At 52.4% G+C, this 25,491-nt stretch overlaps 3 protein-coding genes across 14 annotated transcripts; 1 reads left to right on the top strand and 2 right to left on the bottom strand.

The window, feature by feature from the left end:
• Positions 1–14,067, bottom strand: LOC122382310 (battenin-like). 4 transcript variants are annotated; one of them, XM_043367496.1, is made up of 10 exons: positions 13,830–14,067; positions 9,193–9,294; positions 7,527–7,711; positions 6,149–6,276; positions 5,692–5,850; positions 5,354–5,497; positions 4,869–5,113; positions 4,365–4,492; positions 3,691–3,831; positions 1–2,230 (listed from the first exon to the last, which is right to left on the bottom strand). In XM_043367496.1, the coding sequence occupies exons 2-10, from the start codon at positions 9,266–9,268 to the stop codon at positions 2,099–2,101; spliced, it is 1,338 nt and encodes a 445-aa protein (XP_043223431.1). In that variant the 5' UTR covers positions 9,269–9,294; positions 13,830–14,067; the 3' UTR covers positions 1–2,098. The 4 variants fall into 4 exon arrangements, with proteins under 4 accessions (XP_043223431.1, XP_043223425.1, XP_043223440.1 ...); XM_043367490.1 differs by having other exon boundaries at positions 13,752–13,889; XM_043367505.1 differs by having other exon boundaries at positions 13,716–13,880.
• A 92-nt stretch (positions 14,068–14,159) lies between these two features.
• Positions 14,160–17,793, top strand: LOC122382293 (nocturnin-like). Of its 3 annotated transcripts, XM_043367473.1 has the most exons (6): positions 14,192–14,362; positions 14,835–15,067; positions 15,462–15,583; positions 15,749–15,955; positions 16,219–16,427; positions 16,485–17,793. In XM_043367473.1, the coding sequence occupies exons 1-6, from the start codon at positions 14,319–14,321 to the stop codon at positions 16,705–16,707; spliced, it is 1,038 nt and encodes a 345-aa protein (XP_043223408.1). In that variant the 5' UTR covers positions 14,192–14,318; the 3' UTR covers positions 16,708–17,793. The 3 variants fall into 3 exon arrangements, with proteins under 3 accessions (XP_043223399.1, XP_043223408.1, XP_043223416.1); XM_043367464.1 differs by having other exon boundaries at positions 14,160–14,362; positions 16,219–17,793; XM_043367481.1 differs by having other exon boundaries at positions 14,927–15,067; positions 16,219–17,793.
• Positions 17,623–22,686, bottom strand: LOC122382246 (probable ATP-dependent RNA helicase DDX49). Of its 7 annotated transcripts, none has more exons than XM_043367348.1 (9): positions 22,416–22,686; positions 22,142–22,207; positions 21,140–21,286; positions 20,620–20,800; positions 20,144–20,354; positions 19,715–19,878; positions 19,276–19,430; positions 18,772–18,972; positions 17,623–18,400 (listed from the first exon to the last, which is right to left on the bottom strand). In XM_043367348.1, exons 2-9 carry the CDS (start codon positions 22,197–22,199, stop codon positions 18,120–18,122), a joined length of 1,398 nt encoding a protein of 465 aa, XP_043223283.1. In that variant the 5' UTR covers positions 22,200–22,207; positions 22,416–22,686; the 3' UTR covers positions 17,623–18,119. The 7 variants fall into 7 exon arrangements, with proteins under 7 accessions (XP_043223283.1, XP_043223323.1, XP_043223272.1 ...); XM_043367388.1 differs by having other exon boundaries at positions 22,454–22,458; XM_043367337.1 differs by having other exon boundaries at positions 22,395–22,418.
• Between the last annotated feature and the right edge of the window lie 2,805 nt (positions 22,687–25,491).

Raw genomic sequence — 25,491 nt, 5'->3', positions numbered from 1 at the left:
GAGCGTTCAGGTAAATATATTTCATGCGTGGTTCTGGCCCCTGGCGAACAGTGAAATATCACTTACAACATACATTTGTATCTGATATGACGGATGCTTAACAATGTGAAAAGAATGACATCGACATTACCATACCAATTCTACGGAATTCAATTGAATTAAATTCAGGTTGTATTAAACTGACCCTGCTCGATTACGACAAAAAAAAAAAAAGGCGTGAAGAAATGATCGTAAGAATCATGGCGTGATATGCGACATTCGTATTCGTATTCAGCGTCGAGCTTCTATTTAGCCGACGATTGGTAGGCAGCAGACACCATAGAGATTGAAAAAGATCGGCACGGCATGTACAATGGCATTTGTATAACACATGTCTGAATTGATTAATTGTTAAATAACATAAAGTAGCGAACGGGATAGCAAGTAGATAACTTGGTTCAGAAAACACTGAAGGGCGCCAAATTAGCCAGATTTGGTGCTCAATTGCTGAATCAACATGCACTGGTGTCATCCATAAGCAATGCATCAAACATTTCCATCATGAAAGCGATGATACAACCATTCTTTCGGCGTAAAAGCTCATTTATGATTTATTGTCGCCTTTTAGTTAAGCGATATCTAAAACAATGTTAAAATATTTGTAAATATCTTTCCATAGCTCATTTTTCAAAATGCAAACAAGGCATACGATCACTCAGCACTTGCTCACACTACATCATTGCGCGGTTGAACAAAATAATTTAACGATATATTCTAAAACAGTTCAATCACAAGCAGATCACAGTCCAATGGCAGATGTCGTATCATTCGCAACAAGTCTCAGCAACAACACATTTAAATGCACCTAGAGAGCCCCGGGCCCGGACAGAACCATCAGTGACTGCATTTCAAGGCCATCCTGAGCAGACCAAGCCCAAGGAGACTCCCGGAGACCCCTCTCGTGAGGCCGCCTCCACCGACCCGCCACTCGCCTCCGCCGCTATCCGTGCCTCCCTTGGAATGGTGCGCTTCTCTCACCCGTCCATCGCCTCCCTCCCTCCCCTCCACTCGGTCCCGGCTATCCAGCCCGTTAGGGTCGGAATCCGCATGGCGACGGGCTCCGCCCACACACTGAGGGCTTGGGACGGACAGCCAAACAATGCGGTAGTCTGTGATGGGGACCCGGACACTGCTGCAGTCTGTGGTGGGGACCCGGACACTGCTGCAGTCTGTGGTGGGGACCCGGACACTACTGCAGTCTGTGGTGGGCACCCGGACACTGCGTTAGTCTGTGGTGGGGACCCGGACACTGCTGCAGTCTGTGGTGGGGACCCGGACACTGCTGCAGTCTGTGGTGGGGACCCGGACACTGCTGCAGTCTGTGGTGGGGACCCGGACACTGCTGTAGGCTGGGACCGACAGCCCCACACTGCGGTAGTCTGTGGTGGTGACCCGGACACTGCTGCAGTCTGTGGTGGGGACCCGGACACTGCTGCAGTCTGTGGTGGGGACCCAGACACTGCTGCAGTCTGCGGTGGGGACCCAGACACTGCTGCAGTCTGTGGTGGGGACCCGGACAGCGGTAGTCTGTGGCGGACAGCCACTCACTGCGGTAGTCTGGGACGGACAGCCACTCACTGCGGTAGTCTGTGGTGGTGACCCGGACACTGCTGCAGTCTGTGGTGGGGACCCGGACACTGCGGTAGTCTGTGGTGGGGACCCGGACACTGCTGCAGTCTGTGGTGGGGACCCGGACACTGCGGTAGTCTGTGGTGGGGACCCGGACACTGCTGCAGTCTGTGGCGGACAGCCACTCACTGCGGTAGGCTGGGACGGCTGAGCAGGGTCGCGGAGTCCAGCTCTTCGATCTCACGGTCGCGGGCGGTGGTCAGTGGTGAACCCGTCGACCCGGATCGGTCCGAATCGGGCGAGTCACTGCACTGGTTTCACTGTCAGAGTCGCAGGCAGTGGTCACTGGTCTGCCCGGCGACACGGGTCCAACGAGGATCACTGCACTGGCTTACCCGTCAGAGCCGCGGGCCCGCCAGAGCCTCAGATTATTGTTCTATCCGTAGGAGCCGGGAGCCTGCCCGTCAGAGCCTCAGGCTCGGCCTGCCCGTCAGAGCCGCGGCCCCGGCAGGGTGCAGAGCGCGTCGTGGACCGGCAGTGAGATGGCGCCTGCCACTGCGATGCCCATGGAGTCGGCCAGAGACACGGTGCCCATGATAAACTCCCGCTCCCGGCCCGGAAACTGCCGGACAGAGGTGCCGATCAGTTAGACGCACATGACAGACAGGAGGTGGGCACTGCACGAAAGGTAGCCATACTGCGTACAACAGCTGAGTAGAACGAAACGATCACCACCCACCATAGTTTGTTCCGCGTGTTATTTTTGCATCCTACATGTCACAACCCGGTAATCGCCTCTATAAATGGCTGCAGCGCATCCACAGAAACACGTTATTTATTTCCCGGAATAGCACATGACGTTCAGCCGGACATCCGACAGCGCATCGAGAACCTACGTTATACTCCGGCTTTGCAACACGAACCGCGCCAACTCTGTGGATACCTATGACCAGAAAAAATGCATGCACTGCAATCCCAGTGACCGAAAGCAGACTAAGCACCTACATCGGAAAGGTATTGAATGTTTCGGCGAAGTTATAAAGCCAACCGGTGTGGCAAACATAGCAGCGGAACGGGCGCCCAAAGTTTGGCAATGTCGCCATAAAAATACAATAAAAGCCTGATCATCCAGAAAAACCGTTGAGTTCAATGGTATTGCGGATTGTTTTAAAGAATCCCGGCGGTCTGTTACGATGGAAGTGGCGAGATGATTTGCATCGAATGTCAGCAGGAACAGCAAATATAGCCCAGCCTGTTCTATCCGGAGACAAACTATTGTGTCACAAAATCTGGCCTATGGATACGTTACAGTCTCATAATCGCCTCCTTTAAAAACGTGAGCGCCACACGCATAGGTGGTCAGCTAACATAAAGCACGGATAATTAAGGCAGCCACGAACCCCGCGGAAACCAATGCCCCGTCAGGCTTCACCGGAATCCTAATGCATGTGACCACGTGAGCTGAATAGGGCTGAGCCACTACTAGGTCGGAAGTACACAGACTCGCCGCATCCACGCGTGTTATTGAACACGGAGGCTGGGCGGCGGCGGCTGCGCATTTTACAGGTCCCAATTACATACAGGTCCCTCCGGTCACGCGCACACATTAATGGCTCGGGGCGGCCTCTGTGGCGCACCGGGCGGTCACGTGACCTGTGTTTTGAGTCAGGACGCGCGCCGGGACGAGGACAAGGTAATATCTACGAGAAGTCGCGGCGTACAGTCGCGGGCCTGGTAGCACACGTGAAAATATACTAATGCAGTCAAAATGGGAAATCATTTTTGTCACGTACCAAGTTAGCCATTTTAGACTTCGCGACATAAGCCCCGGGTTCGGAGTCTCGCGGACGAGGAAGATTCTACGTCGTCCGTCCGGCCAATGCCGTTCGAGGTTAGCGGGGGCTTGGCTGCGGTTATCGAACGGGATTGGCCGGACGACATAGAATGTTCTTCGTCCGAGAAGACTGCGAACACGCCCTAAATTCACCGTGAGAGTATTTTACCGATGCTCAAACGCGCCAGTTCGGCCCGGTCGGCCGCCCTCCCACCCAGGCCCCTCCATTTCTCCGCGGCGGACATTACCTTGTGGTAGACGGAGTAGAACGTATTGACGTAGGCGGCTCCGCCCAGCACGCCCTCAAAGAGAACCAGGGCCACCACCAGCCAGTAACTCGGCAGGAACAGGTAGTACGCCTCGTAAAAGAAAAACACCGCGTTCGCCATCTGAGGACGGAGGCATATTTGAGGCCGTCAGAGAGGATCGCACTGAAACACGTACACACAGCACATTCAAAGTACACAGGTGAGCTGACTGCACTGAAACACGTATTACACGGTACTCACACGTAAGACACGTCGCCGGCCGCGACAAACAATCCTCACAGCACACGACTTGCGCCAGAAACAGTTGATGAGGTAGGATTGAAAGCACCTTCGAGAAAAACAGCGATAGCCAAATAACGTCGCAAGCGGACCGACATTCGGTGGCGCAGCCGGCGGCCGCACTGAAACTTTGAATAGGCGGCTCCCAAAGAACGGCTGATGGTAAAAGTGAAGCCGGCTTTAGCTACAACTGAAATGGTTGGCCAAACTGTCATTTCACAGCTAAGTCACAACGTTCTATTTTGAGTCAGCAGACTAACAAAACCAGAGCCCGTGTTAAAAAGACCTTGTTGGTCAGACCTTGGTCTCTACTGCACAACAAGTCAACATCGTAAACTGCGTCAACCGCCCACCACTGTGAGACCCCTACTCGCCTGCAGAGCGGTGAGGATCCAGATGCGCTCGATGTGAAACACGTTGACGGAGGAGCGGGAGAGGAACACGCCCACTTGGTAAATCACCTGCAGCCAGCGGTACTGATCGCTGTGGGACAGCCAGATGTCTGCCGGGACAGCGGGGGGGGGGGGGAGTTAGTTCACACACCACCTGCAGCCAGCGGTACTGATCGCTGTGGGACAGCCAGATGTCTGCCGGGACAGCGGGGGGGGGGGGGGAGTTAGTTCACACACCACCTGCAGCCAGCGGTACTGATCGCTGTGGGACAGCCAGATGTCTGCCGGGACAGCGGGGGAGGGGGACAAGGGCGTCGAAACACACACAGTATACATACAGGGTAAGTACACATGAGGTGGGCGACAGGCCTCTCGCAGCGTTTCTTTCTTCTAACCAGAATGTTGAGCTACTGTCCCATCCAAGCAAACCAACGATCTATTTCGCCGTGACTCCAGTACGCTGACGGGCGCCTCCCGGCCACTCACTTCTGAACCAGATGAGCTCGACCAGGCCCTGGTTGATGAAGTACTCTGCAAAGTAGACGAGTCCCAGAGGCACCATGAAGGCCGGCAGCAGCCGCAGCAGGGACAGCTTCTCCTGACGGCTGAGCGGTACGGAGGAGGCCGCGCTGCGCTCCGAGGACACGGAGGTGGACCGGGCCGGCGCGGCGGCCAGCCCGCAGCAGGAGCAACCCGGCGCCGACGGAGGGTGGCGCAGCAGGGCCGTGTACCTGGGCAGACGGGACAGCGAGCGAGGCGTCAGATGGTGGCCCCAGCCGGCCGGGCAGGGATTCAGTGACCATAATGGGCGAAAGGAGGGAATCCAATTGGGGGCGCCACTGAGCCGACACCCGCAACCAGTGGTGCTGAAAGCGCCCTCAGCACTCAGCAGTCAGCACCCAGCAACCTCACAGTTCAGTAACCTCCCCCCCCCCCACCCAGCAGACGACCGAGTCTCCTCCCTCACTTACGTGAGCGTCATGATAGCCGGGCAGATCAGCATCACGAACAGGGTGTTGCGCGGCGACAGGCCGGCGCTGAGGAGCGCCGCGTAGCTGAACGATCCGAGCACACCCGAGAAGCCGGTGCCACTCGACCAGGTGGACACCACGTCACTGCCGGGCGCAGCGGCCGCGGGGGCAGTCAGCTGTCACGTCACTGAGTGTGGGTCAGGTCGGGCCATCATCTGCGGTCAACGGTACACATCTGAGGCTATCACTAGCTGATTATTAGGGCTTTAGGGCGCGTCACTGAGGTTACCACTCTCATCCTGGATAGTTTATGCAGGATGGCGACTCGCCGCACCCACCTGTGGAAGTGGGCTGAATAGGCCAGGAAGGTGACCTCGCCGATACCGCTGCCTAGTGAGGCGGCCACCACGCCCGTGTAGGCCATGGCGGAGCTGACAGAGGCGCCGACCAGCAGGAACGACACGGCGCTGAACAGAATCGTCACCGCCACTCGGATACTGACGGAACGAGAGAGGAATGAGACGGTAAGAGCGACGCCAGTCGACGGACGGACAGAACCACAGCCAACGAGATGCATAAATACGCATAGCGCGTCACGACTGAGTAACGATAACACAAACAGCCACGACGGCTAAAAGCAGATATGAGCGCGGGTTTTGAACGTACGCTGCTGAATCTTTCCTTCCGAGAATTTCAGGCCGGGCCCTTTAACAGAAAAAATATAATTCCCAATGAACATTTGCCACCACCAGCTCTCTCATCTCGGCCTGCCTCGTCACTCAGCACTGCACCCACTGTGTGTGTACGTCGACGGCCGGCGAGACGAGTTTGGCCACCAGGGCCGGCACCACGTCCGCCAGCAGGATCGCCCCCGTCGACGTCAGGTTGCAGTCACGGTCGCCGCCGTCCTCCAGAAGTTCGGTCTGAGGGGCGGGGGAGCGGTCAGGTGGGGAGGACGGGGAGGCGGTCGGTTAGATGGCGCCACAGATTACACGGGAGGTCGGGACGCGTATTCGGGAAGGAGTAATGTGGCGCTACAGGTGAACGGGAAGTAATGGTTACGGAGGATGTGTGGGGGGGGGGGGGATACAGCCAGACAGCAAATGGCGCAGCATTTGGCCTTAATGTCCCGATCTAGATAGTTGGAAACGGATAATCCACTGTTCGTTAAATGGAAAACTACACCTCTGAGTCACGCTGCAGCATTCTTTTTATCAGACTCAAGATAAGGTCGCTTTCCGTTTTACTTTCCGGTATATCAATATCGTTACATGAAGTGTCGCTGTTAAGGCCCGGTTGCAAAAGAATGGCGTCCAAAGTCATCGAGAGCACAGTATAGACTCTAGAGGTGACACTCGAAGAACAGACAGCTGTTGTTTTGACAGACTTGGCAATATGAACTGATAGCACACGACAATGGAACGATTCCAATGAATTATAAATCGACAAGTCATAGATAACATGAATTCATGTTATCTATGGATAAGTTAATTGTAAAATGTGCGAAACAAGCACATAAACGTCGTAACCTCTGTAAACCGCTTCCAACCACTTGACATCACTGCGTCTTGTGAACCAGTGTGCCTTGTGAACACAAAAAAAGAGCAATTAACGCTTCCTAGAATGTGCCGTCTACATATTCTTCTATCGTTCAAGGCGACGAGTGATTATGATGGGGCCCATTACGCGGCGGTATTTGGTGAATTTCGCCATCGAGATCCGATAATGGTAGACTCACAGGTTATCGTACAGACAGAAAACTCACACGATTCTCGTTCAAGTGGTCCCTAATCCGACAGATTCGGGTCGATCCCACGCTGATCAGCGGATCGATATATGTGTCGACAGATGCTCAGATAACGAGAAAAGTGTCACACACAAAAACAACACCACTCCAACACAGCTGACACGCGCTAGTCAGGGACAATCGACATCGAGACGGGGGACCGTGAACGAACGAGCACTCGAATTAAGCAGAGCAGGCTACGCTGTCGAGCATTAACTGAGCTGGTTCCGACGCACAAAGTCCCCAATAATGAAATATCCTACACTTCTCGGTTTCGACTGTCGTGCCATACCCGCCCCCACCCTCCACATCACCGACTTTTGACTCACTGGACATTCGACCCACTAGGACGTAACCCCCCCATACCCCCCCCCCCCCAGCACGGACCTCCTGGAAGTCGTCTGAGAGGATGTCGTGCGCGGCGCTGAGCATGATGACGTAGGCATAGTTGTTGCAGAGTCCGAGCAGCCAGAAGCCGGCCAGGTTCCTCCAGCTGCGCGCCGGCTGGTTGGAGCTGGTCGAAGACCGCGCCGAGCGTCCATCGTCCGGCTGCTGGTCGATCGAGAACAGTTCTGCCGAGAGCGGGGAAAGGAAATCAGCTACCGTGGGCGAGGGCCCCGGTCAGCTCTGCCGCGGCCCGCGAGAGGAGCTACCGTCCACTAACACACCCCTCACGGCACACGCGGTATGCTCCTGGATACCAGCACTGCAGCGAGGCGGCAGAAGGCTCGCAAAGTCACCTCTGTACCCTCCGTCTCCCATCGCGCGGCGTCGGCCGTTACGGGTGGTATTGCGGCGTATTCGCGGAACTGGCTCCCCGCGGCGTTCACTACTGTGCAGACGGACGCAGGTGTTGGCACAGAAGGAGGGAGTGCGAGTGTGGGGGGAGGGGAGGGGTGGGGTGCAATAGTGAAACAAATCAATACCGTAAATACATGAGAACCTGAAACACCTTGGAACTTTTTATTCGGACTTCCTCCAACGGTACGGTACTTAGATACAGAGACAGGTACAAGTGGAGCGGACAAAATTACGAGTTGTCATGCTGAATGATGAAATTGTTCGGCGAACTGTTGCACAAAAGTCCTAGAAGTCTCGTGAGGAAACAAATACATCTCACGGTGTGACATGACGATATCGCATCTCTCGCATATAATGCGACAATGTACATCATCACTCTAGAGGACCAGACTACACGTACACGACACCGTTTGTGACGCCACACCGCCCCACGTCACAGGCCACCGGACACGTCTGTCTGGGATCACGTGGAGTCAGCGAACCCGCCACTCACCAACCGTGCTGCTCGTCGTCGGTATCGTCGCGTCGCCGGCGTCACCCATCCTGACCTCTGACCCCAGCACTGACCCTGCACCCACCCCCTCACTGTCGGCCTCGGTCGGCCCGTCAGACCCGGGTAGTGCCCCTCCTGCGCAGCCTGCGCTCTCCCAGACACTGGCGTGCTCTCACAGAACCGCAGGCCCTTATCTACACAGCCCCTGCTGATCAGAGCCGCCTATCTGACGCTCTCTAAGACGTCACAGAGCACTCTCACAAACAGCATGGGAGCACTCTAATGAATAGCATGGCAGAATCGTCGTATCTTTTGTACAACTGAAAGTTTTTAAACACTCACTTTGTTTCCATGACACGTCTAAATCAATTTAGTGAAATTTCACATGCGTTTTTCTTGGATACTTTTCACCTTATGCAAACAAATGAGAGCATACATACATGGCTTTAGCTAGCACCTCATCCTATGTTTACATTTTAAAATGATGCTTAAATGGTATGATGGAGCAAATCCAATTTGCAAAATCGGCTTAGCTTGTGCCATGGAAATGCAGCCAATGAGTGAAGTATGATGCCCTCCTCACATCAGTTATCTTGCTCCTTTGCTGGCAATGAGTGCAAGTAAAGTATCAAACATCTTACCTCAATCAAGCAAGCATTGTGAGTTGGGTTAAGCTTCTCACCTGCCTCTCATCAGTCTTTGCACAGCCAGAAGTTGCCCTTGCCCTGTTGTTTCTCGCCTGCTGGTTCTGTTACTCACCATCCTCTGAGGATTCTGCTGAGGACGTCAGAAGCGAGGCATACTGAACATGGCTGTCCTGTCGGCCAGCTAGCATCTCTGCAGCTCTTTATGTCTGTAGCCCTGTCAAGCGGAAGCCCGGTCAGACAGCCTGATGCAGTCAGCACTAAGGGCTAGCTTTTCAATGGAGTCCCACTCCCAAGCAAACATGCAGTGCAATTTCAATTTGTGAGAAACCTGATACACAATACTATTCCTGCAAACATGTTGTATATTTATGTGTTGCATGTGCAGGCTGTGGCATGGTGTTGCATGTGCTTTGCATGGTTTTTGAGCCTAATGCTTGGTTCCCTGTTTTCCAGCAATGTTGTGAATAAAAGCCTTCATTGAGGTTCATCGTTCATTACAATTTTATTCACAACATAACCTGCATGCTGCATGACTCTGGCAAATCAAGATGGACAAGTATCTCAAGCCCCCAGAACTCAACATTGATCCCAAATCGCCATCTGCTGAAGATGAGTGGGATATGTGGATTACAAAGTTTGGGGATTTCTTCAACTCCATCGATCCGGCCCTAAATCCCAACAAGCTCACGCTTCTTCGGGCTCACATGTCATGTGCATGCTATAAGCTGATCAAGGCGGCCACTACCTTTGATGAGGCTGTCGAGATGCTGGAAGCAAGGTTCGTGAAACCCCACAGTGAGGTCTATGCTCGCCACAGGCTCGCTTCTCGGCGACAGCAGGCTGGGGAATCACTTGACACTTATCTCGAGGAACTGGGGCTCCTGGCATCTCAATGCAAGTTTGAAGCAGCTACAGCTGAAAAAGTAAAGGAGGATGCCATACGTGATGCCTTCATCAATGGCCTGTCATCCAGTGCTATTCGACAGCGTCTTCTGGAGAACCTTCAGCTTGATCTGAAAACAGCTGTTTCTCAGGCTCGTGCTCTGGAGATGGCCCAGCAGCAATCTGAAATGTATCATAGAAACAGCAGTGATTCGTCACCAGTGACAGTGACAGCCCATGCTCAGTCTGATCCTTCTTCTGCAGAGGAGACAGTGCCATCCGCTCGAGGAGGAGAGGAAGTGACTGCAGCAGTTGAACGTACCTGCTTCTTCTGTGGTGGTCCACATCATGCTCGAAACAAGTGTCGTGCACGCAATGCTACCTGTTCAAGCTGTGGTAGGCAGGGGCATTTTGCCTCAGTCTGCCAGATGGGGAGATGGTCCAGAAGAGCACAACCGACCAAGGACCGGAGACAAACCACAGCTTCTATGCCGATACTGTCAGCAATGCATGAAACCTCTCTTCCGAGTCTACGGTCTGCTATGACACGTGTCACAATCAATGGTCAAGAGTTCGAAGCGCTGATCGACACTGGTAGCTCTCAGAGTTTCATCCGTACCCGGGTCGCAGAGGACGTTCACCTGAACATCGAACCCGCATATGGTACTGTGTGCATGGCCTCCACACAGCATCATGTCAAGGTGGCGGGGCAGTGTAGGGTGAGACTACGGGTTCAAGATGAATCATATGATGACTACCTGTTCTCTGTCATGGACGATCTGTGTGCACCTGTGCTACTCGGTCATGACTTTCTCAAGGCACACGAAAGCGTGTCCCTGACGTTCGGTGGCTCTCGATCCTCGCTCAGCCTGTGCTGTCTGACTCCCGCAGTGGTAACGCCACCATCCTTGTTCGGTAACTTGACGGAGGACTGTCACCCTATCCAGGCCAAGTCACGCCGCTACAGCGCCTCCGAAGTGAAGTTCATCGAGGGTGAGGTCGATCGTCTCCTAAAGGAAGGCATCATCTCTCCCAGCACCAGCCCATGGCGTGCTCAAGTTCTTGTGGTTGCATCTCCTAGCGGGAAACGTCGGATGGTTGTGGACTACGCCCAGACCATCAATCGCTTCACGGAGCTGAATGCTTACCCGCTGCCAAGAATCAACGAACAGGTTGAAAAGATCGCTCAATACTCCTACTTCAGCACGATAGACCTGACCAGTGCCTATCACCAGATCCCCATCGATCCTGAAGATCGCAAGTACACAGCTTTCGAAGCTGATGGAAGACTCTTCGAATTCCTTCGTATCCCGTTCGGGGTCACTAATGGGGTCGCCTGTTTTCAGCAGATCCTCGACGATGTCATCCGAGCTGAGAACCTGCGCGACACATTTGCATACGTCGACGACGTGACCATCTGTGGTCGCACCAGAGAAGAACATGACAGGAACCTGGAGCGCTTCATCGACGCTGCAAAGAAGTTCTCGCTGACGATCAATCAAGAGAAGAGTCAGTATGGCAAGACATCCGTCAGGATCCTGGGGCATGTGGTGGAGAACCGGACGATTCGACCTGATCCAGAGCGACTTCGAGCCTTGATGGAGCTGCCGGTGCCCGAGGACGCGAAGGCACTGAAGCGAGCTGTAGGCATGCTCTCACACTACTCCAAGTGGGTGTCGTCCTTCTCCGAGAAGCTCCGGCCGCTGATCGACGGCGACTGCTTTCCCCTGTCGCCTGACGCGGTCGCGGCGTACCAGCGGTTGAAGGAAGACATCGGTGCTGCTACCATGTCAGCGATTGACGACTACGCTACCTTTGTGGTAGAGACGGACGCGTCTGATAATGCGATCGCAGCCACTCTTACTCAGAACGACAAGCCGGTCGCCTTCTTCTCGCGAACGTTAAACCCATCAGAACGCAAACAGGCATCCGTTGAGAAGGAGGCTGCAGCCATAGTCGAGTCAATTCGAAAGTGGCGGCATCTTCTGATTGGACGCCACTTCAAGCTCATCACAGATCAACGCTCGGTCTCCTTCATGTTCGACCGCGCGAGCAAAGGACGCATCAAGAACGACAAGATACTGCGTTGGCGTCTCGAGCTGGCGTGCATGAGCTTTGAGATCGTGTATCGTCCGGGGAAGTTCAACACAGTTCCCGACATGCTATCCAGGGCTGTCTGTGGCGCAACCGCCACGGACACTGAAGATCTCATCCGATCTCTCCATGGACAACTCTGCCACCCTGGTGTAACGCGGTTGTGGCACTACCTCCGGTCGCGGAATGTGGCTTGTTCGGTGGATGATGTAAGGCGAGTCGTAACGCAGTGTAGAACCTGTGCACAGCACAAACCACGATTCGTCCATACCTCTAACACGCTTGTGAAGGCGACTAGGGTGTTTGAGCGATTGAGCGTTGACTTCAAGGGTCCCCTGCCATCAAACACTCAAAGAGCGTACATGTTTGTCGTGGTAGATGAATTCTCTCGCTTCCCGTTCGCTTTTCCTACTGCCGATACGTCTGCGGATTCGGCGATACAGTGTATGATGTCTCTGTTCACTATGTTTGGCACACCGGAGTTTGTACATTCCGATCAGGGCACCGCCTTCACGTCCTCTCGATTTAAGCAGTTTCTCCTACAGAACAGCATCGCCCAGAGCTTCTGTTCGGCATACAACGCCCCAGGCAACGGTCAAACCGAGCGTTACAACGGCATCATCTGGAAGTCTGTGTGCATGGCCTGTCACTCTGACAGCATCGACTTGAAAAAACTGGGAAACCGTCCTCCCCCGGGCTCTGCACAGCGTTCGTTCGTTGCTATGCACAGCCACGAACCAGACGCCTCATGAACGATTCTTCAAACATCCTCGAAGGTCAATCAATGGTCAAGCTCTCCCTTCTTGGCTGGTGACATCAGACAGGGTACTGCTCCGTCGGTTCAACCGCGCCAGCAAGTACGAGCCTCTGGTGGATGAGGTCGATCTTCTGCACGTTACTCCCACGTACGCCAAGGTCCGACTGCCAAGTGGTCGTGAGCCGACCGTCTCTATCCGTCATCTCTCGCCCATGGGAGGTGAGAGCGCTGGGGAGCACTGCCAGATGGGTGATCATCGATCGAGTGACACAGACGTGCCTCCTATCGACTTGCCCTGTGACCCTGTGTGTCCCGCTGAGCGTGGCGACTCGTCTGATGCTGTGTCCGTCTCTGCACCGGATGTTCATGATGTACCTCCCGAGATCTCGCCTGACTGTCCTGATACCACTGTAACGAATTTGGATCGGCCTCTGCGAAGGTCAACCAGGGTGAAGCAGGTGCCTGTTCGATTAATGGACTATCAGATGTGTAAGCCGTGACAGGCGAGCGTTTTGACATGGTGTGGCGAGGAGTTTGTCTTTGTGTTAGTATTGCTGAGCGTAGTTTTGGCACGCTCAGTCTTGAGGGACGGTGAATGTTGTATATTTATGTGTTGCATGTGCAGGCTGTGGCATGGTGTTGCATGTGCTTTGCATGGTTTTTGAGCCTAATGCTTGGTTCCCTGTTTTCCAGCAATGTTGTGAATAAAAGCCTTCATTGAGGTTCATCGTTCATTACAAAACAGGAATAAGGAAGAGATTTGTTGTCACTAAGGTTTTACAACACAAATGGTCATGGAATGAGAAGCAACTTCACAATGAATGAGCTTATTTTCATGAGAAGCGCATAAATCAAATGCAACAAGTGCGAGTTGCAACGCCTTCTTAGTTCTTTATGCCTACCCTGTTAACTGTTTGGTATGCAAGTACCGTAAGTACCTTAAGGCAGTTCTGATGCATTCGATTCACACCACGCTGGCACTTTTTTTATTCATGCATCTAAGTTCAATTTCTAACCTTCCAAGCGAGTGTTGTATCCAAGAATGCATAATAATAATAAACAAAAACAAATTGATGTAAACGTCTCATGGGCGCTGTTAACGTCTTTCAAAGTTACTTCCAGATCTCCCTTTATTGTTTGAAAATTTCCTGGCATATTTACTATCTATTATCGTTTGAAACGATGTCTATGATAGCTCAAAAACCATAGTTGCAAATTTTCAGATAAAGTTAAGTGGTAAAAATCAACTTAACACTTTGAAAAGAGACTGTAGTTAGCAAACAAGCCTCTTACCACAGGGGAATCCCTTCAAAAACAAAGTGTTTTCTTACCAACTGGTTCTCAAGGCCACAGAATTGGTATCACGGGTATCACGCAGGCATCACACTAGCAGCAGGGCCATTATTATTAGCAGGGGGGTTGCTTTGCATTGCGCTGGGCTGCTTTATTTTATTATTGTGTTATTATCTTTACTGGATTTAGATTGATTTTTTTTCTGGCTGGAAATGGACATATTAACAAAGCTCAAGGACTGGATTACTGTTCCAAGGTGTGTTTCATATAACTTTGGTAGGTACCTACCTAGCTAGCCATTCTGAAAAACAACTTAAAACTTCATGATACATTCTTTGACTTTGGCATATTCATAAATCCCTGCTAATATGCACTGCATATTAGTATATGATGATATTGAGTTATCTCACCAAATAACCTCAAAGCTGAAGTTGTTGCCATCAGTAGAGGCACCAGTAGACGTCTGCTGCAGACGTACTGTTAGGTTAGGTCAGGTCAGGTCAGGTCAGTTATGTTAAGGTTTTGTTAGAAAGAAGCACCTCCGGGTATAGCGCCTCTCATTGGCTGGGAAACCTTCATGTGACATCCGCCCTATCAATACCAAGTTGAGTGGGGTTACTGCGCATTATCATTAGGTGTATTGTAAGTACCTACTTATGTTTGCAATAATATACCCATGTACATCCTAGATTCATCCTTGTCAAACCATTTTGCATTTATATTTTCAGGCTGGGCAGTCTTACAGCTGCACCAAAGAGTCATGACAGCCAGGACACTGAGGATGACGGGGTGACATTTCCATCTGACCACATGACTCCAGAGGAGATGGAGCGTCACTGTCAGCAGCAGCTGAAGAGCCTGCCGCCACTGCTGACCCGCCAGCTTGTGGAATACCCACCGCCTGCGGAACAGTGCCTCACCGGCAATATCCGCATCATGCAATGGAACCTGCTGTCACAAGGTTAGGCTAGCATGCAGTGTAGGCATAGTTTCCTTTTATTAGTCAACTGGTGTGACAGACTGTGAAATGTGTGGACCCTGAAATGCATGGTTAGTCTGACTCCTAGCATTTTCTCAAACTGACGTGTGAATCCTTTGAAAGCGTGAAAAACACAGCCTGGGTTGGTAGAGCATGAGTCATGACACTACCCTGCGGGACGTGGTTGTGAAACTTACTTGTAAACTGTCTCTTGCTGTAAGATGACCAAAGCGATATGAGAAGGCAGGGAGGGAAGAGGGATGGTGCAGAGAAAGACAAACACGGAGAAAGACAAACGCTATAAACGCTAGGGAAAGCTTGCTGCTGTTATGGAGCCCGCACGCTACCCTTCGTTGACCCTTACTGTGCGTTACAGCTCTGGGTGTGCACAATGACAACTTCACTCAGTGTCCCGCCTGTGATCTGGACTGGGGTAACCGGCGCTACCGCATTCTGGAGGAGATAGCGCACTACTCCCCCGACATCATCGGGCTACAGGTGGGCCACTGAGCGACGCAACGATCTCTTAAACATCGGATAGCTCTGGTTGGACACTTGCTTATTCGTGTTTGCTGATGTTCTTTGAAAGCATCGATGTGGAAACGCTTAAAATGACTGAATACAAACATTTTACCCCCTCATGTCCCACTTGCCCTGCCTCAGGAGGTGGACCACTTCAAGTTCCTGCAGAGGGGACTCGGCACTATGGGCTACGAGGGCACCTTCTTCCCGAAGCCGAGCTCGCCCTGTCTCAGCATCAAGTCCAACAACGGGCCGGACGGCTGCGCGCTGTTCTACCGTACGGACCGGTTCGAGCTGCTGCAGACCGTGACCAAAGTCATCGACGTGTGGAAGGTGCAGAGCAACCAGGTACGGTGGAGTAGCTGTTCCACAAACATGAAAACCACGATAGACCGCTCAACCTTCTGGGTTTATTTTCGCAGCATTATGACCTGTCGGAAGTTGTTGCTGTGTAGATCCAAATCGCTGGCATTAACCGACTGTCGGTTTAAAATGTTCGTCTTGTTGTCGGAATATCTTCGTTCCCTCTCACTCGCCACTGTAATAACACCATGGTCGCCGTGCTAACTGCACCATTCTAACCCGATGTTACTCCACCGCCGTGCCGCCAGGTGGCAGTGCTGTGCCTGCTGCGGGAGCGCCGCTCGGGCCGCGAGCTGTGTGTGACCACCACGCACCTGAAGGCGCGGCCGGGCGCGCTCAACAGCGCCGTGCGCTTGGAGCAGGGCCGCGACCTGATGGCGTTCGTGGCGCCGCTGGCCGCCGGCCGGCCCGTGCTGCTCTGCGGCGACTTTAACGCCGAGCCGACGGAGCCGGTGTACGGCGCGGTGACGGGCGCCGGCCGGCTGCCGCTGGTCTCCGCCTACCGGCAGGCGGCCGGCGCCGAGCCCCGATACACCACCTGGAAGATCCGCGCCACCGGCGAGGTGTGTCACACGCTCGACTACGTGTTCATTTCGGTGGGACGGTTCGCGGTGACGGCTCTGCTGCCGGCGCCCACAGGCGAGGCGCTGGGCCCGCGGCGCGCGCCCAGTCTCACCTATCCCAGCGACCACTTCTCACTGGTGGTGGACCTACGGCTGCTGGCGGAGCCGGCGTAGCGGGCAGGGCGGCCCTGACTGTCGGACAGGTGATCACTGATCAGTGAACTGACTCCGTCCCCGGGCCGAGTGTCAGGACGGCGCGCGCGTCTGCGCAGCTCAGTGAGTGTTAGGAAGGTGAGACAGCGTGCCCCGCTCAGTGCCACTGGTACAGCTTGTTTCCTCAGTGTGCATACTTGCCGGTTGATATTCTGAATGTAGACAGCCTAAGCATATTTAAGAAGTGACTTACTGGTGGAATAGCCATGACAGGCAGTGTTGTGAAAGGTTTGGAAGGGGGTCCGTCATTTCCAGATCTGACAGTCTACAGCCCACTGGGATGGTCCACGGTCGGCGCCCTATTGTGGCTGCTGAGGTCGGATCATACTGCTGTATTGACCCAGGGTGATGACCGCGCCGGGGTGTACTGCAGACCGGGGTGTGCCTGCTCCGTGCCCGGGCGGCGCTCGGCAGCGGCGTCTTCGACTGGACCGCCGGCAGCCCGAGGGGTGGACACTGAACCGCTCTGTGTCCCAGACTCCGACCCCCGATGATTCACAGTCGTGTTCCTCGTTTGAAGCGTGTCCTCACGGCGCTCGTGTGTTGGCCCGAAACTGGTCTAGTCACCCGATCTGGTCGGGTTTCGGCACCTCAGTGATATGCGGCGACTAGCTGAGACTAGATGTGCGGTGTGGTAGTAGCTTAGCATGACACGCCTTCTCTGTGCCTCCTCGCGTACAGACGGCGGCGCCAGATCTATATACAATCGCGCACTGATTTATTTTTAGATTTGCTTAGATCTGAATGCCCGAACTTCCTTTGTAGTAATATTTGACTTGGTTTGTGTGCTGTGCAATACTTTACCTCCGGATTCAGGGGATATTGCTCGAAATGCTTCAATCATCGTGATGCATTTCAAGTCGTATTTTCTTCGCATACAATCAAACTTTTATTGAGCTTTAGTGAAATGCACGAAATCAAATAAGTTATTCAAGTATTTGTGTGTGTAGAGGACATGACAGTAGCGCCTGAGATCGCTCGCATGGATCCGTGGATGATGACTTTTGTCGCATGAAATAAAGAAAATACAAGATGACATATATTTTATATGCGGCATGTAAGCAGTGATGAAATGTAATTTAATTCTATAGTAATTTTAGTTTGTTTGCGGCCAAAAATGTTCCCAAACGTTATGTTCGGCCTACTTCAGCATATCAACAGAATAAAGCGATGTCTCGGATCTCCATCCGCATCTCCAATCTCTCAAGAGATATCATGCCCCGACCTGACCTCGACAGTGACGATATATCGACACCACGAACACACACACCCACGACAATGAGAATATGAGCCCACCAGCACTCGCGACATAAGCGCACTCATAACACTTCCCACAATCCAACAAGTGAAAACAGTCACAAAATCAAACACTATCACGCCTGCTTTTTCACCCTTTTCACTTTGCCTGCCTTCTTCCCACTTCCTTTCGCCTGCTTTCCCTCTCCGGCACCGTCATCGTTTCGTTTCCGTTTGGCGGCGCCCTTCTCTTTGTTCTCCAGCACTCGCTCAGCCTCCTCCGGGCGCATACCTTCCATGATCAGGTCCTTGAGCTTGTTGATGCGCCGTCGCTCGACGATCTCGCTGTCTGTGACCTTCAGCTCCTGCGCCCTCTTGGTCACCTGCACCTCGGTCAGAATGGCCAACACCTCCTTGTCTGTGGGGACGAGGGGACGAGAAATTCAGAGACGGCCGGCAGGCCGTGCGCGCACCGGGGGTGTAACGATTGGGTCAGTGGGATTAGTTGCAGCGAGTTGCTAGTTAGATTAAATGTGAGACGCCCATCTTCTCTCACGCACTCATCAATAAACGTTATTTTTTCATTGCGTAACAACTGCAAATCACGCATGACATTTTCGGACGCAATTATGAATTGCCCTTGACCAACATCGACCTCCCTCCCCATTAGATTTCCATCTCGTCCACCCACTGATCGCCCACTGACCACGCTCTCCCTCGACCACCCATTGTACCCTCTGTGCGATCCCTCCATCCACCCCCCTCCCCTGTCCACCCCGGTCTGCGTACCGTCCACCTCACGCTGCTGCAGCTCGCGCCCGATGGTGGTCTCAATCTCCTTCATCAGGTGCAGGTCGGTCGGTGTGACCAGCGAGACGGCCTGGCCGCGTCGGCCGGCACGCGCCGTCCGGCCCACGCGGTGGATGTACTCCTTGGGGATGGTCGGCAGGTCGTAGTTGATAATCATATCGACCAGCGGGATGTCCAGTCCTGTGTAATCAAGCGAGGGCTGACGTCACGGCTGATGGGATCAGCGGTGATGACAGTCTTGGTAGCTATACAGCGCACTGAACTTGAAATACAAGGCATCATTTTTTACGTCGAAGACAATCGAACAATATTGCCGAAGAAAGTAATAACCCGGTTACTGTCTATAGTCAATCCATCTTCTGATTGAGAATGCATAATGGTTAACAAGACAGAACCCGATCGACGGACTTTTGACAGTCCTGTCCCCGCCGCCTATTGGCGGTGGCTCGTTCAAAGTCGCGCTGTCTGCTCGCTCGACCTCACCTCTGCTACCGACGTCGGTGGTGAACAGCACCCGGATCGTGTTCGATTTGAACTTGGCCAGCGAGGCGGTCCGCTCGCGCTGTTTGATCTGAGAGTGCAGCGCGATCGCCGGCACGCCCATCCTGTTCAGCGTCATCGACAGCACCGTGCTCGCCCTAACGACAACGGAAATCGAAAACATTAGCACCTCATACACTTAAGGAGTACGGTGACGCTAACATAGTATCGAGGGCAGGCACGGCTCACTACATGGATTCACTACAGCTGTGGATGCACCTGTAGGAAACACTCATTACACGATAATCAGACACCCTTTGTCTTTGCATAAGTCGTAAAAAAATGAATTAGTTAAACAAGGAGCAATCATGTCAGGCCTGCGTAAGAGTTAGATTTGACCCTTCTACCTAGCTGAGCGTGCTCCGTCCACTGTCCAGCTGACCTGCACTTGTTGGTGAAGACGATCACCTGTCCGGTCTTGTTCTCCAGAAACTGATGGACCAGGTGAACCAGCGTGGGGTCCTTGACGTCGCGCGCGCACAGCACATACTCCTGCAGCAGCTGGTCCACGGTGGCCACCTCGCCCATGTTCTCGTAGTAAAAACACTGCAGGAGAGACAGAGTGGAGAGATGGTCAGTCATATGACGGTGGGTCGGGAACGTGGATGTGAGAGGATAAGGGAGCGACAGCGTGCGGGATAACAGTGTGTGGGCTCAAGAGGTTATTCAGGCTCTCGGTATAATCGCTTCCACTCTACTCGTCCAGTCCTTGATGTTCCGGCGGCAGACCCGAACTATCGGCGGCACGCGCTCACCTCTCTTTCCCCGCCCATCCACTGCCCTCCCCGCGGCGCGGTACTCCCGCGCTCACCTCGTTATTAGCGATGCTCTCCAGCTGGCGGAGCGTGTCGTTGCACGTGGCGCTGAAGAGCAGCGTCTGCCGGCGCTTCGGCAGCGCCGCCATGATGGTGGCCAGGTCGGCGTCGAAGCGGCCGGCGATCAGGCGGTCCGCTTCGTCCAGTACCAGGAAACGGACCCGCTTCAGTGAGAACGTGTTACAGGCAGTCAGGTGGTCCACCAGCCTGGCAACAGGCGGGTCAGAGCCGTCAGTCAACAAGTCTGGGAGACTGGAGAGAGACAGCCAGATGGGTCAGAGGGAATTAAGGGACTCCCAGCATTTAGCACAATTATAATGTCTGCGCTAGGACAGAATGATATAAAATACAAAGAGTTGATTTACCATTCATGAACCACTACTGAGCCTCAACTACGCGAAGTTTGGGCGAGTCCCTCCGAGTACGTAAAATTATCGTTAATGAAATCAAAATGATTGTTCGAGTTCCTCACCTGCCGGGCGTGGCGATGACGACGTGGGGCCGCTGCTGCAGCAGCGTGCCCTGCTCCACCATGTCCTGGCCGCCGATCACGACGGCGTCCTGCAGCCCGATCGGCCGTCCCACCAGCCGAAACTGGTCGGCGATCTGCAGCGCCAGCTCCCGCGTCGGCGTCAGCACCAGCGCGAAAATACCTGAGCGCGCCGCAAGGGGCGTCAGCGGGGTGGTCGTTCGTTTTCAGAGGCCTGTGAGGGTTTGCTTACTTATTGAATAGCACACAAAATAGTTGGATAACCCAAAGTACTAATGAATTGTTTGCAATAACATAGGCAAGTACTGCAACTACAGTTTGATAAATTTGTGTGGTCAGGGCTGTCCATCACAAATGATGATTATGCTTTATGCTTACAAGCAGCATTGAGTTCAACAATACAGTGACTGACTGCACAGAATATACCTAGAGCCTAAGCAACTGCTTTAAGAGACTACTTCATATTGATGATCGCCTATGGCAGCATATCTCATCAGCTCACCAAATGGGTCCTGGCTGAGCTTTTCCAGGATAGGTAAGGCAAATGCCAGGGTTTTCCCCGATCCAGTCTTGGCACAGGCAATGCAGTCATATCCCTCCAATATTTTTGGTATTGTTTTCAGCTGCACATCTGTGGGAGTTTTCAGCCCTGCAAAATCGAAATAGTTTCAAAATCAAGCACAAACCAAACATGCAGTACATGTGTAATAAAGGCTAAACCTGTTATGTCTATAAAGTACACACAATTCTGCCTCCATCAGAGCTACTTCTATCCAATGTAAACAACATGAGGCAGAGCATGACATGAAATGATCATTTACTAACTAAATATATCAAATGAGAGCTGGCTGAGCTGGGACTACTAAGTTTCTGGAATTTCAGTGGTGAACAATGAACAGGAAAGACAGTATCTAGCCAAGTAACACATTCAGACTTCAGAGTCACCTGTTATGGTGAATTTAGTCATCCTACATTCTATTGTGTACCTATCAGAAAATCCTTCAGCAGCTGAAAATGGTCAAGAGGACACAAATCAGGTCCTGCATGGAGTCATAGCTTGCCCAATAAATTTGTCATTGCCATGAACAAAACTTTGCCATGAGATGTAGAAAACTTTCCAGAATATCAGGCACAAATATATACAAGCCATGGGCCCATGGTCATTGGCCAGGGCTGCAGAGTCATAGTTGAAGTCAGTCAGAGTCAAGTTGTGAATAGAGTTGGAGTCAGCCAATTTTGGGAAAAAACAATGCTAGTCATCAAAAATCCAGACTCAGAAGCTCTGCCAGGAGTCAGAGTCAGAGTTGAAGTCAGCCTGAGCCAGTCAACAGTTTTGCCTGGAGTCTGAGCCAGTTTTTCAAAGCTGGAGACAAAATCAGAGGCACTGAAAATCCATTGACTCTACAGACCTGGCCATGGCTGAAAAAAATGGGACACTGCTTCAAGCAGTCTGCGTCAAGGTGGGGCCAATGTGTCCAATGCTAATTGCTGCACTGCAACTCACCAAGAGTGTTGAGCTGATTTAGAGCCCAATCAGATAGCTTCAAATTCTTAAATGACATGGTTATAGCTGGAAAAGAAAAGGAGTGTGAAAGCATCTCATACATTAAAAAATGTTGCCTAGCCTATTGTGTGCCTCTTATTTTATCACTTCTATTGAATACTTTGTGAAGTAAGACAACACTAACAAAAAAATGGAACACATGCCAACAGCCAATTTCAACAACAACAGAAATACGCCAAATATCGGCGTATACCAAGCATCTTGGCAATCTCACCTCCACAGAAAACACGTGCACGCAAACGAATCCAAAACGAATCGCTATCACAAATCAAAATGTTATGTAACGGAAGTTAGCAGGGATTCAGCAGGGGTTCAGCAGGGATTCAGCAGGGATCGACGGCCCCTACGATTTCGCTGAATTTTGGTGGAGAGGTGCAGAATGGTGTCCTCTATCGAAAATCCTAGTGCCAAAATGCGGGGAATCCATCAGGGGGGCCACAAATCCCAAAAAACAGTATGCCCTCAGGGCACAATCGACGAACTTTGAAAATCCTACTTCTAGCCGTCAAAACAGCTAAAAATGCACGTCATTCGAAAGAGGACAAAATTTTACGTACAACGGTACCAAATTTAGGGGGCTAGCGCCCCCCTGAACCGAACAAAACAGCTTCAAATATATGGGCCCGGGAGTATGCCCTCGGGGCATAAATAAACGTTTTCAACAATTTCAGGCCTATAACATCGACAAAATCCAGCAATATGCACATCATTGGAAAGAGCGTAATTTCCCAAACAAAAAACCCAAGTAACATTTTTCGATGGGGCCCACCTGGGGCCCACGGGACCCAATTGAAATTTGGGGCCCAATGGGGCGGCCCCTACGATTTTCTTCAAAATTTGCACAGACACTCTCCTGGGCCCCCTCTTCAATCTGGCTGAAGAAACCTACCGGGGAATCCAAAGGAAGGGGCCCAAAGAGGGCCCCAAAGAGGCCCTTTCTAAGTATTGCCCCTAATTTTGCGACCAACCCCGGCAATATGCACATCATTGGAAAGAGCGTAATTTCCCAAACAAAAAACCCAAGTAACATTTTTCGATGGGGCCCACCTGGGGCCCACGGGACCCAATTGAAATTTGGGGCCCAATGGGGCGGCCCCTACGATTTTCTTTAAAATTTGCACAGACACTCTCCTGGGCCCCCTCTTCAATCTGGCTGAAGAAACCTACCGGGGAATCCAAAGGAAGGGGCCCAAAGAGGGCCCCAAAGAGGCCCTTTCTAAGTATTGCCCCTAATTTCGCGACCAACCCCGGCAATATGCACATCATTGGAAAGAGCGTAATTTCCCAAACAAAAAACCCAAGTAACATTTTTCGATGGGGCCCACCTGGGGCCCACGGGACCCAATTGAAATTTGGGGCCCAATGGGGCGGCCCCTACGATTTTCTTCAAAATTTGCACAGACACTCTCCTGGGCCCCCTCTTCAATCTGGCTGAAGAAACCTACCGGGGAATCCAAAGGAAGGGGCCCAAAGAGGGCCCCAAAGAGGCCCTTTCTAAGTATTGCCCCTAATTTTGCGACCAACCCCGGCAATATGCACATCATTGGAAAGAGCGTAATTTCCCAAACAAAAAACCCAAGTAACATTTTTCGATGGGGCCCACCTGGGGCCCACGGGACCCAATTGAAATTTGGGGCCCAATGGGGCGGCCCCTACGATTTTCTTCAAAATTTGCACAGACACTCTCCTGGGCCCCCTCTTCAATCTGGCTGAAGAAACCTACCGGGGAATCCAAAGGAAGGGGCCCAAAGAGGGCCCCAAAGAGGCCCTTTCTAAGTATTGCCCCTAATTTCGCGACAAACCCCGGCAATATGCACATCATTGGAAAGAGCGTAATTTCCCAAACAAAAAACCCAAGTAACATTTTTCGATGGGGCCCACCTGGGGCCCACGGGACCCAATTGAAATTTGGGGCCCAATGGGGCGGCCCCTACGATTTTCTTCAAAATTTGCACAGACACTCTCCTGGGCCCCCTCTTCAATCTGGCTGAAGAAACCTACCGGGGAATCCAAAGGAAGGGGCCCAAAGAGGGCCCCAAAGAGGCCCTTTCTAAGTATTGCCCCTAATTTTGCGACCAACCCCGGCAATATGCACATCATTGGAAAGAGCGTAATTTCCCAAACAAAAAACCCAAGTAACATTTTTCGATGGGGCCCACCTGGGGCCCACGGGACCCAATTGAAATTTGGGGCCCAATGGGGCGGCCCCTACGATTTTCTTCAAAATTTGCACAGACACTCTCCTGGGCCCCTCTTCAATCTGGCTGAAGAAACCTACCGGGGAATCCAAAGGAAGGGGCCCAAAGAGGGCCCCAAAGAGGCCCTTTCTAAGTATTGCCCCTAATTTCGCGACAAACCCCGGCAATATGCACATCATTGGAAAGAGCGTAATTTCCCAAACAAAAAACCCAAGTAACATTTTTCGATGGGGCCCACCTGGGGCCCACGGGACCCAATTGAAATTTGGGGCCCAATGGGGCGGCCCCTACGATTTTCTTCAAAATTTGCACAGACACTCTCCTGGGCCCCCTCTTCAATCTGGCTGAAGAAACCTACCGGGGAATCCAAAGGAAGGGGCCCAAAGAGGGCCCCAAAGAGGCCCTTTCTAAGTATTGCCCCTAATTTTGCGACCAACCCCGACAATATGCACATCATTGGAAAGAGCGTAATTTCCCAAACAAAAAACCCAAGTAACATTTTTCGATGGGGCCCACCTGGGGCCCACGGGACCCAATTGAAATTTGGGGCCCAATGGGGCGGCCCCTACGATTTTCTTCAAAATTTGCACAGACACTCTCCTGGGCCCCCTCTTCAATCTGGCTGAAGAAACCTACCGGGGAATCCAAAGGAAGGGGCCCAAAGAGGGCCCCAAAGAGGCCCTTTCTAAGTATTGCCCCTAATTTCGCGACCAACCCCGGCAATATGCACATCATTGGAAAGAGCGTAATTTCCCAAACAAAAAACCCAAGTAACATTTTTCGATGGGGCCCACCTGGGGCCCACGGGACCCAATTGAAATTTGGGGCCCAATGGGGCGGCCCCTACGATTTTCTTCAAAATTTGCACAGACACTCTCCTGGGCCCCCTCTTCAATCTGGCTGAAGAAACCTACCGGGGAATCCAAAGGAAGGGGCCCAAAGAGGGCCCCAAAGAGGCCCTTTCTAAGTATTGCCCCTAATTTTGCGACCAACCCCGGCAATATGCACATCATTGGAAAGAGCGTAATTTCCCAAACAAAAAACCCAAGTAACATTTTTCGATGGGGCCCACCTGGGGCCCACGGGACCCAA

Source organism: Amphibalanus amphitrite, unplaced genomic scaffold, assembly GCF_019059575.1.
Source record: "Amphibalanus amphitrite isolate SeventyFive unplaced genomic scaffold, NRLGWU_Aamphi_draft 000011F_arrow, whole genome shotgun sequence".
Taxonomy (NCBI): Eukaryota; Metazoa; Arthropoda; class Thecostraca; order Balanomorpha; family Balanidae; genus Amphibalanus; species Amphibalanus amphitrite.
Note: the sequence above shows the minus strand (reverse complement) of the source record. Positions and strands in the feature narration are given on the sequence as shown.

Coding starts and splice junctions, on each gene's coding strand:
- LOC122382310 (XM_043367496.1), bottom strand. CDS start 9,268: ATGCTAGCTGGCCGACAGGACAGCCATGTTCAGTATGCCTCGCTTCTG. Junction 7,712..9,192: donor AGCAGAATCCTCAGAGGATG/GTGAGTAACAGA, acceptor CGCTCTCGGCAG/AACTGTTCTCGATCGACCAG. Junction 3,832..4,364: donor GGATCCTCACCGCTCTGCAG/GCGAGTAGGGGT, acceptor CTCCGTCCTCAG/ATGGCGAACGCGGTGTTTTT.
- LOC122382246 (XM_043367356.1), bottom strand. CDS start 22,244: ATGTATGAGATGCTTTCACACTCCTTTTCTTTTCCAGCTATAACCATG. Junction 21,287..22,141: donor AAATCAGCTCAACACTCTTG/GTGAGTTGCAGT, acceptor TCGATTTTGCAG/GGCTGAAAACTCCCACAGAT. Junction 20,355..20,619: donor GTCATCGCCACGCCCGGCAG/GTGAGGAACTCG, acceptor GCCTGTTGCCAG/GCTGGTGGACCACCTGACTG.
- LOC122382293 (XM_043367464.1), top strand. CDS start 14,319: ATGGACATATTAACAAAGCTCAAGGACTGGATTACTGTTCCAAG. Junction 15,068..15,461: donor ATGGAACCTGCTGTCACAAG/GTTAGGCTAGCA, acceptor TGTGCGTTACAG/CTCTGGGTGTGCACAATGAC. Junction 15,584..15,748: donor CCGACATCATCGGGCTACAG/GTGGGCCACTGA, acceptor GCCCTGCCTCAG/GAGGTGGACCACTTCAAGTT.